This window comes from Trichechus manatus, unplaced genomic scaffold (genome assembly GCF_000243295.1).
Source record: "Trichechus manatus latirostris isolate Lorelei unplaced genomic scaffold, TriManLat1.0 scaffold00015, whole genome shotgun sequence".
Taxonomy (NCBI): Eukaryota; Metazoa; Chordata; class Mammalia; order Sirenia; family Trichechidae; genus Trichechus; species Trichechus manatus.
In genome coordinates this window covers 20,370,203-20,381,639 of record NW_004443951.1, presented here as the reverse complement: position 1 = coordinate 20,381,639, position 11,437 = coordinate 20,370,203, and the positions used below count along the sequence as shown (strand labels likewise).

The following is an 11,437-nucleotide window of genomic DNA, read 5'->3' as shown; positions in this document are numbered from 1 at the left end:
CTCGGCTGAACTCAAAGGTTAGAGGTTCGAGCCCACCAGCTTCTCTGTAGGAGAAAGATGCAGCAGTCTGCTTCCATGAAGATTACAGCCTTGGAAACCCTATGGGGCAGTTCTACTCTGTCCTATGGGGTCTCTATGAGTTGGAATCTGCTTGACGGCAATGGGTCATGGTATCATTAACGGATGCTTCTCATATGCCAAACACCACTAAGTGTGCTACATGTATTGCCTTATGCAATCCTCCCAGTAGCCCCACGACAGCTGTAAACATTGTCACCCTATTCCAGATGAGTATACTGCGGCTCAGTCAGGCTAGGAGGTTTGTTCAAGCTGGTGAATGGCTGAACTTGTTCTTGAACCCAGTTCACGGTGACTTCAAAGCCCAGCATTTTACCACTCTCCTATACAAGCCATACACTTAGACCCGGTGCAGGATGCAGGAAGCCCCTTCCACCTCTGCTGCAGGCCCCACTCCCACCACCTGTCCCATTCTGATGCGCTTGCTTCATGACTGGGACCGGCCCTGCCCTATCCTGAGCCTAGGGTTGCATTCCCAGAGATCTAAACTTGACTTTGGCTCCTGACCATGGCTGCCACTGGAGCTTCCCCAGCAGCCTGGGTACATACATTTTATACCGCCTGGTCTGCCTGGGAGCCCCATGGCAGCAGGAAAATGCTAACATTCCCCGCTTTCCCCAGGGCCCCTTTCCTTCTGCTTCCACAGCCACCACTCCCGCCACACCTGGAGGACTTATCCCTGGGGCTCTGTCTGCTGGATTTCTGCCCACATCTCTGGTATGTGGTATCCAGGGAATTCACTTTGTACTCTTTTCCTGAAGTGATGTTTCTCTAGCTAGAATCTTTCCCTGCCCCCAGTGCTGCTTGAAACACATTAGGGATACCCACAGGACAAAACGTTCTTATCACAGGATGTTGAGCTGTACATGATCCAGCCCAGTGCAGTGCAAAAGAACTTTCTGCTATGATGGAAATGCCCTATATGTGCGCTGTCCAGTGTGGTAACCACCAACCACATGTAGCTATTGAGCACTTGACATGTGGCTAGTATGAATAGGGAATTGAATTTACAATTTTAATTAACTAAAGTTTAAATATAAATAACCGCATGTCATTGGTAGCTACCATGTTGGAAAGCACAGATCTAGCCCCGCCTTCCTCTCCAGCCTTACCTAGCATCATGTCCCGCCTTGCTCTCTGCCCATTAGCCTTCTTTTGGTCCCTCCCAGCCATGCTCTCTCTCACCTCAGGACCTTTGCACATGCACTTTTCTCCACCTGGAATCTCTTCCTTCCTGAACTCTTTGTCTGGCTAATGCCTACTTCTCCTTCAGACCTCAGCACAAATGGTACTCTCACAGACAACATCATCAGATGAATTCAGGTTTCCCTCCCAATTCTCCCTTCAGCTCTGAAGCTATTCTGTTCTCTTGCACCTTGTCCTCCTTTGCACCTGTTTATCTGGAGCCTGACTTCCTGCTAGGCTCTTCCCAGGCCTTACCCCAGGCTGGACTTGGCTTGCTAAATCTTGGCAGCTGACAGTTCTGCGGTGAATTTCAGTGTGGCCCCAAGTCTTCCCTCCATCCCTCATCTGCTTCCCTGGTCCTCCTCAGACAGATCCTGGTGACATCCTGAGCTTCCCCAGAGCTCCCCAGTCACTACTCTGGCCAACCTGGCTGCCCCCATCCTGCCCTGCTCCATCCAAGATCCTGCCCCACCCCCAAGTGAGCTCCCAGCATGCCTTACTTCAAAGTGCACTGGTACAACCACTTGAAGTAGATGGCTTGGGCAGAGCCTTCCCCAGCTGCACAAATGGGGGTTAGGTTCCACTCTTAACAGCAATGTGTGCAGGCCAGAACTATGATCTGGTTCCTGGTTGGAGATGGGGGATCCAGTGGGCAATGAGGACCTGTCCATGACACCCAGACTCTCCCCTTGCACACTCTGGCTGGAAGCCAAAGAGTCATAATCCCACTGCCATGTCCCTCGGGAAGCTGAGAAGGTCCACGTGCTTATTCCCCAATGCCTGTCCTGTGCGTGTCAAGTCTGGTTCATTCACTGTCTGGAAGAAGAGTCAGGCAGAGGAAATGGGCACCCCGAGCTGTGCCACCTTCTCTGCAATATACATGGCTGGATTAGGATGTTTCCCTGACTCATAGATGGGGCTGGACCAAGATGGCATATGGAGCAGGATGGAGACAAGGAGTGGTCATGGGTGGCCCCTAGCAAGTCATCCCTTCCCCTCTGAAGAAGTAGTACTTCCCAGTTTCTCCTCTGTCTCTGTCAGTTCCTCTAGGCTGCCTATTTGGACTCAGGGGGGCAAGGTCTAGATCTTGGGCCACCAGGAAGACCCTGGATGGGGGGCCATCTCTCCCACTGCCATCATGTTGACGCATAGACACACTTCAGACAGGAGGGCTGCCCTGGAGAAAACACTGACGAGCAGGCCAGCTCCTGTGTACTCAGCACCTACTGCTGGCCAGGCACTCTGCTTAGCATTTTTGGTGCTGTATCGCATTTAATCTTCCCACGAACTCAGAGCAGGAAACTCTTTCATTATTCCTATTTCACAGATGTGGAAATGGAGGCCAGAGAGGCTACATAACTTTCCCACCGTCAGCTAAAATGTGCTAGACCTGGAATTTGAATCAATTTCTATTGGACTCCAGAGTCATAAAAACACACAGGAGTAATTTAAGCCATGGATGTGAACAGAAGTCTTTTGAGAGAGGGGAGATAAAAGAAAGCAGGCCGTGAAAATGGAGAGAGCAACGATGTGGAAGAGGGAGGGGTGAAGGGTGGTGTGAGACTCACTGTTCTCATCACGTGTTGCCCCCAGAGTCAGAGGCCACCGGGGAAGGTGAGCGTGCCAGTGGGAGGGAGGTGCGTTCTCAGGCACCTGTCCTCCTCCACACGCTGGCTCCTAGGAAGGTCATGTAGCATGGGACAGAGGGGTGCAGAGAGTGTCATGGAAGGACTTCTTAAGTCCTTCTGGTCAGAGGCTCCACCCAGGGTGCCCAAATGGGCCTCAAGGGACAGATCCTTGCAAAGGTGGGCATTTATCATTTTTATGCCTACGTTCAGATCACTAATAAGGAAGTAATAATATTGCCAAGCTTTTACCATGCTCTCCAGGAGCTAGCGAGAAGACTAATTATCTGACGACACTAATAAATGGTTATGATGTTATTAAAAATGGCACCACGCTAGGATTAATAGGCGCATCAATGGTAGGGAATTGGATTTAACAAGGTCCTGCAAGGGCTGGTGGCCTTGATGGACCAGGCTGCCTGAAGCAGCGCCTGGCCACATGCAGGCGAGGGAAGAGGCTCCGGTCCTTTCCCCAGCTGAGGTCCCATGAGGAAGGTCTGGCTGCTGCTGGGTTTTTCCACTAACACTCCCTTGAAAATGGCTCTTCAATGCTGTCGGGCCACTGGGGATGCTGCAGATGGCTAGGCTGGCATCAGCCCTGCTCGCCTCTGTACGTGGCCTCCACTCTCCCTGTGACCCCCCTTCCTCACCAGCCCACCTCACTTCTGCAAACGACAGCCTCCGAACCCACCCGGAGCCCTGACCTCAGAGCCCCACTCACAAACACAGGGGGAGCTGATAAGATGGAGATGCCTCTGGGGCCTGCCGACTAATTTCCATAATAATTACAGTTATTACTAATAACAGTGACAACACCACTCCCTTCTGTTTATCCTGAATTCTACAGTCTAGAAGTTGCTTCCCACCAGTGATTGCCTCTGAGTCTCACAACAAGCTGGGAAGAATACAGGGCAGGTATTCTTCTTCTCACTGTTGAGCTGAGGAAGCTGGAGCTAAAGGGACTACCTGACATGCTAGCCTCTAAGGAATAAGGATAAAAATAAAAATAATAATAACAAATACTGATACGTATTGCACTAATATTAACTTACTTTGTCTTCACAACAATCTTATGACATAGGTGCTATTATGAGCATTCCCCTTGTACAGATGAGAAAACTGAGGCACAGAGAGGTTAAGAAATGTGCCTAGGAGCACACTAACTATATGGGAATCAGACCCAGCCTGTGTTCATGCTTTTTACCACTTGCTTCTCCTGTCAAACCTCCACGGGAGCCTGATTTTCTAGGGCCCAGGAAATGACTTCACCGGGTCAGGCTCTGGTGAGATTTTTTGCTCTGAGTTCTGGCCTCCCTCCCCCTGCTCCATCCTCCGATGCCCCTGTATGGCAGTTCCCCTCAGACTGGGGCAAGAGGGCTAACAGAAGGCCCTGATGCTGCCTGCTCCCTACCCTGGAGAGGTGAAGTAATGATAATCCCTAACCTTTGGCTGGCATTTTTCAGATTGCAAAGATCTACTGCATAAGCCTAGCTCTGCCCTGGCTTCTGGGGTTAGGATGGCTCTTTACAGAGGTTGGAGCATAGGGTTTTGGAGGCAGAGAGCTTTGAATCCCAGCTCCATCACTTACTAGCTGGGGGTCTTAACCTCTCTCTGCCTCAGCTTTCTCATCTGTAAAATGGGTGGCAATAACTGTACCTAGCTCACTCAGTTTCTGGAAGGATTAAATGAGAGAAGGGATATAAGACATCTAGTACAGATGTGCTTGCATTCATTTCCATTCTTTGATGGAAAATACTTCCAGAAAGTTGGAGGCTCTAAGCTGGAAGGCAGGTAATGTTGATTATGTGACAGTTGTCCCTGTATAAATGATGCTTCATTTAACTCCTGCCACAGCCTCAGGAGCTACGGTAGTTGGTAATTACCCTATTTTAGAAGTGAAGACACTGAGGCTCAGGGAGGTTTATGAACTTACCTGAGGTCATGCATCTACTAGGTGGGGAAGCTGGGACTTGAACCCCAGGTTTATCAGACTCCAGCCTGGGCTCCTAACTACTTCCATGCCTGTGCTCACACATCTTACATGATTCCGCCTTACTCAGCACCTACCTTTCTGACCACTTACCATGAGCCAGGCCCTGCACCTAGGATTTCCCATCCAGTATCACAACAGTCTTGTGAGGAAGAGAGTATTAACGTGCCCATTTTACAGACGAGGAAACCGCTGAGGGAGGTCCAGTGACTTGCCCCTGTTCTCATAGCTAGTGAGTGAGAAACCGGGACTTGAACCCAGGGCCTTCTGATTCCCCCTCCTGTGGTGCCCCTAGCATGTGGCTTCTCTCTGTCTTCCTCTTGGTGTCCCACAAACCCCAGCCCCCATCCCACCACCAGCCACTCCTTCTCTCAAGAGCTCCTTCTGCCTGCCTCAGCTCTGTGCTCCTGGGGGCCCCTCCTCTGTCCCAGGCAGAGTAACAGCTGCCTCTTTGGTGCCCCCACAGCTAAGCTTTGCTCATCACTTCATCCGGAACCTCAGCTCCCTGGACAATCTGGCTCTCCCACTGGTCCCAAAGTTAGTCAAAGTAGTGACAGATCTAGCTCTGTGTTCCAGGGTTTGGTGAAGTGTTTTGTGTTGGCACTTCGCCCATGTGGCTGTGACATCCATTGGTAGCTCTTAAATGAGGAGAAGAAGTGAGGAGCTGAGGGAATCCTTTGTTAAGGAGGGCCTAAAAGATGTCAGTGGGATGGCTGAGTCTAATGGGGGCCAGCACATGTGTGTTTGTATGCGGGAGAGTGTCCGGGAGTTGGGGAGCATGAACAGGACAGAGAGGCTCTGCACCCAAGACAGCTAGGGCACACTTCTTCATACAGGGTCTCCTCTAACTCAGGACTCACAAGGGCAAGGCCACAATCTTTGTCTCATCTCCCCTGCCTCCTGGGCCCTTGCCTTCCAGATGTCCCACCCTGATATGCAAACAGCACTTCTCCAAGCCTCCCAGGGTGTCCCAGACCTCCCAACGCTCCCGCCCGGCTTACATGGTCGATGAGCTCCTTGATCATGCCGTTCCACTGGCCCTTGTCGTCCTGCGCCCCATACTTGCCATCCTCTACCAGCCGGATCTCGTAGGAGAAGCCCAGGATGTGGGCCAGTTCCTTGAGCAGGTCGATGCAGTACCCCTCAAACCGGTCATTCCCGTACAGGGTCCTATCAGACTTCCGGAACATGACAAAGGGCTCCTCCTGTAGGAACAGATGGGAGAGGGGCTGATGAAGGCCGGGGGTAGGGGTGGGTAGGGACAGGCCCAAGCTGGAGAGTTTGAGCCGAGACTTCTCCTCATGTTTATAAACAAAGATTTGGGGCGGCTAAGATGAATGGCCTGCTAAGTCAGGAGAGAGAAAACGTATTTCCTGAGAGCCGACTTTGTGTCTCACAAATGGTCACCTACCGGCAGTCCCTGGCATAAGGTAGGGGTCATCGCCGATTTCACTGTCCATTGGTCGATAGCTTACAATGGCTGGTAAGTGACAGTATAGGAATTTGAACTCGGGGCCGTCTGATTCCACAGTCCACGGTCTTTCTGCTGCACCAGTAACATAGGCCAGCAGTTCTCAAAGTTTGGGCTCTGGACCAGCAGCATCAGCATCATCTGGGAACTCGTTAGAAATGTATGTTCTCGGGCCTCACCCCAGATCTTATGAACCATAAACTCTGTGGGTGGGGCCCAGAAATCTGTTTTAAGAAGCCTCCAGGAGATTCTGATGCAAACTTAAGTGTATAAACCAGTGCTGTAGAAGGTCCACCATCAAGCATCTTCCCTGACTTCTCTACCCACTCCTAAAGATTCGATCTACATGCTCCCTGATAGCTTTCTCTCTTTCCAAGGATCTCCTCAACCCTCTGAGTTAGGATCTGCCAGGTGAGTGATGACTGTCACCAATGATAGCTTACATTTACTGAGCAGTGCCATATGCCAGTACCAGTAACTGTTGCTGTCTAGTCGATTCTGACTCATTGTGACTGCATGTGCATCAGAGTAGAACTGTGCTCCATAGGGTTTTCAGTGGCTGATTTTTGCAAGTAGATCACCAGGCCTTTCTTCTGAGGCACTTCTGGGTAGACCTGAACTGCCAACCTTTCAGTTAGCAGCCAATCTCATTAACCATTTGTACTACCCAGGGACTCCTGCCATGTGCCAGGCACTAGTAAATTGGCAAATGAGATAATGCCTGGAAAGGACGAGCTCAGAGCCCACAGAGCAACAGTGCTCAACAGACAGAGTTAGTGCTGCCTCATTTAATTTCACCCCTTTGGGTCAGGTATTGCATCCCATTTTATGCATGCAGAAAGTAAAGGGCAGAGAAGACAAGTGACTTGTGCAAGCTCACCCAGTTGGTGTAGAGAGAGGATTTGAACCCAGGGTGCAAGCTCTTAACCACTTGCCCTGTGCCCAGAGGCTCTGAGTTGCATCCTGCCTCTACCTGGTGGGCAGGGGAGCCTTGGGAAGGTAGCTTGTGGGGATAGAACACAGGAGTCAGCTCTCCCACCTCAGGCTCCCAGGTGATGGGGAATTGACGAAGGGCTTTGAAGGGAGGCACGCCTCTGATTTCTCATGTAGAAACATACCCCTAGAAACCCTGCAAAGAATAACCAGGAGAAAAGGCAGGAAAACCAGCTGGAAGAGAGATGGACCTCGTCCAGTCTGAGATACATGGTGGGATGGACTGTGCGTTCTGACGCTGGAAAATCCAGGCCCACAGCCCATTCCAGAATTCATGCCAACATGCAATTCCATGTTCTGCTGGCTGTATCCATCCAGCTTCACTTACAACCCAGTCCCGAGTCCCAGCCCTTAGCAAACTCAACACTTGTTGAGTTCCTACTCCGCATCAAGAACTGATAAAAACGCTTTCTCACAGGCTGCTTGATTTAAGCCTCATGAGCTTGCAAGACAGGTGACATCATCCCCATTTAACAGATGAGAAAACTGAGGCCCAGAGAAGATCAGTCATTGGCCCAATTCCAATACATCACAGAAAACTGGCACCTCTGGGTAACTTCACTTTCTTCTCTTGTTAGGAACTGAATTGTTTCCCCCCAAAATGCGTGTTGGAATTCTAACCCCTATACCTGCGGATATAACCCCTTTTGGGAATAGAGTTTTCTTTGGTATGTTAACGAGGTCATGTCAGTGTAGAGTGTATCTTAAAACTAATTACTTTGAGATATAAAGAGCAAATTAGGCACAGAGACAAGCAAGCACAAACGAGGGAGAGAGAGATACCACGTGGAGATCGCCAAAGAGCCGAGGAATGCTGGGGCTAGAAAAGCTGACACAAGGATTTTCCCCCAGAGCGGATATACAGTCTTCCCCCAGAGCTGGTGCCCTGAATTTGGACTTCCAGCTTCCTCAACTGTGAGAAAAGAAATTTCTGTTCACTGAAGCCACCCACTTGTGGTATCTCTGTTACAACAGCACTAGCTAAAACATCTCTGTTCCCTGGGGTCAAACTCTCCTGAGTTAATCTGTTCTTTTAGACATCAAACTAAGGTCAAGTTCAAGAGCGGTCAACCCAGCACCTGCTCCTGGACAACTCTAGTCTTCTATTGACTCTTCTGGCCTCCTTCCTCAGCCCCTTGTCCTGTTCCTGTCTGTAGCTCCTCTGTCTCTTCCTGTCAGCCAACCTTCGCCAAACCCAAATCTGCACCCCCACGTGTCAGAATGCCTCAAGTCTTCAGCTAATGGGTGACAATCATCAGCTGACAGAATGCATGCATGCTGGGACACTCATGTCCACAATAAGGCACAACGTAATGATGGAGGCGTCTCATCGTTCTCTCAATTGGTTGAGACATTGCCCTGGCATCATGGGCCCTGGGGGTGAGGCGAGCACTGGAAGGCCCCAGCAAAGACCCTTATCAGAGGTCCTCAGGGGCAGAAACCTGCCAGAAGCCTCTTGCCAGGCTCCCAAACTGGCAGGCTGTCTCGATTCTCTGGAACCTGTTCCTCAACAACGCTACTTCTCAAAATGCCATCCCACCACGTGACTGATTTACTCCAGATTTTCAACAGTCCTTTGGGATGCTTCAGAGAAAGAGCTGGGGAGAGTCTGAGTTCCCAAGGGCTTTCCAGCTCTCCAGGGATTCTGAGAAAATCACTTCTCAGTCTAATTGGGTGGAAAGCTGGATTCTTTGGCTAGACTCCATGTTAAATCTCAGCATCCCCATCTCCATCTCCTAAAAAGTCGGCAGCTCAACAAGGGAGCAGAGAGGAGTCCAAGTGGGGCCTGGAAAAGGTGCTGAGACTACCTGGAGGAGAGGGGACTTTGACTAGTCCAGATGCTGCCCTCATGCAAATTAGTCCCTGGGCAGATACCGTCCCATGTCCCTGCATCCCGGCACACGGTTTGGCAGGCAGGCCTGGGTAAGATTTCACTCCCAGCTCATCCTTTTGGTGGGATGTTCTTGTGCAGTGAGCAAGCTGCACAACTGCACCTCGTGGCCCTCACTTTAACTCAAAGACAGAACTGCCAAGAAGGCACCATCTTTCCAAGGGGCACCATCAACCACAGGTGGATTCCTAGACCAAGTCTATTTCCTTCTGTAAAATGGGGATAACAGAATCTATCTCATAGGGTTGTTTGAAGATTAAATGGAGTCTTTCCAGGAAAGCATTTAGACCCGTGCCTAGCAAAGTGTAAGCACTCAATAAACGTTATTGTTGTTAAGTGCCTTCGAGTCTATTTCGACTCATAGCATCCCCACGCGACACAGTAGAACCGCCCCATAGGCTTTTCTAGGCTATAATCTTTACAGGAGCAGATCGTCAGGTCTTTTTCCCGTGGAGCTGCTGGGTGGGTTCAAACTGCTAACCTTTCAGTCAGCAGCCATGCGCTACTAGGGCTCCTTCAATAAATGTTAGCTGCCATCATTATTATTATTACTATTATTAAACCAAAAGAAACAAACCCATTGCCATTGAGTCAATTCCTACTCATAGAGACCCTATAGGACAGAGCAGAACTGCCCCACAGGGTTTCCAAGGAGTGGCTGGTGGATTCAAACTGCCCACCTTTTGGTTAGCAGCCAAATGCTTAACCACTGCACTGCAAGGGCTTCATTACTATTATTATTGCCATTAATATCATCATCATCTTCTTCTTCTTCCTGTGTGCTGATTGGCCTGTTAACTGTAATGACCTTTCCTACCTAGAAACCATGCCCAATGTCACCAAGGACAAAAATCATGGTGAGCAGCAGAAAACCATTTTGGGAAAGGTCCCCGAGACAGCTCACTTCCTGACCTCCTCTCCACACCCCTCCCTGCCCCTACCCTCTAAAATTAGCACTTCATTTGTGAAGCTACCACAGCCCCAGAATCTATACATCTCCATATAAATACGCTGCCTTCGGAGCAGCTGTAAAATGCCATTAATTTCAGGAAGTGCTTTGCGGATGGCATACATATTTAACAGCCAAAGCCCAGAGCATTAAAATGGTGTTCGCCTTAGTAATGTGTCTCTAGACCTGCAACATTTCCTAGGGGGTAATTCTGAACTCCGCCAACTACTTATTCATGGACTGTTTCACAATTTATTACTGGAAATTTCCAGACAGCTAATTCACAAGCCCTCTCGGCTGCTAATCGATTGCTCAGTGAAGGTGCCCTCAATTTCATAACTTCACGCTCTCCTATCACTCTGGGAGAACGGCCGTCGTAGTAGGGGTAATATTTCTCTTCAACAAGTCACAGAAAACAGGGGTCCAGAAAAATAACCTTTTCCGACTTTTCATTGCCAAGCCTCTTGGTCTGGTTGCTCTGTGATCACCTATACCAATATACAACCCGGTTCTAAGGTGCAGCTTCCCCCAGCACAAGACCTGTGGAGTTGGAAGAGGGAGTCTTGGAATGTTATCCCCAAGTGCAGAAGGATTCAGGGGTTAGCTACGTAATAGGTGTTTTCCAAGCCCTGGTTCTGACTTCTGCAATACCACGTGGCACGCATGCACTCACATGCACACACATGTATACACAATGCTACTGGCACACAAATACACCACACTCCTGGAGGTTCTGTCTGCTCAGACATAGAGGCCAAAGATGCTGGACCCAAGGCCTTGGCTCCTCCCAGTAGAACAAGACCCACCTCCCAGCCGTTGGGGTCTAGAATGGCCCCCGGTCTGAGATGGCCTCTCTCAGCCCAGGTCCCGGCCTTTCTTAGCTTTGTCCTTTCTCTTGCTTCTGGGTGCTGAGGTTCCAGCCTGCCTGGCCTTGAGTCTACGTGGGTCTCGATGTGCACACAGCCCAAATACACCTATCATGCACACCCAGATACCCGTGGGTAGCTGATCCCACGCCCACACCCTCATACCCTCACATGCACACTGACACCGCAGCTCACATCAGTAGCCAAAAGAACCCTGAACCTTCAAAAGCAGGGCCCCCAGCATGAGTTGGATGTGTTTTCTTGGTGTGTGAGCTGAGGTTTGGGCAGAGGAATTTTTCATGAGCTCACGGAGGAGCACAACCAGAATAGAGGCTGGGGCTGGGCAGGGGAAGAGCGGAGAGGGCAGGCTTCCAGGCTCCTGCTGTTTC

At 50.2% G+C, this 11,437-nt stretch overlaps 1 protein-coding gene across 1 annotated transcript in view; it reads right to left on the bottom strand.

Annotated features, from left to right (window-relative positions):
• GRIK3 (glutamate ionotropic receptor kainate type subunit 3) overlaps nt 1-11,437 on the bottom strand; it is a 267,280-nt gene that overhangs the window by 37,248 nt on the left and 218,595 nt on the right. Inside the window, exon 10 of the mRNA XM_004371932.1 lies at nt 5,880-6,083. Coding sequence (XP_004371989.1) covers nt 5,880-6,083 — 204 coding nt within the window. The remainder of the gene's footprint in view (nt 1-5,879; nt 6,084-11,437) is intronic.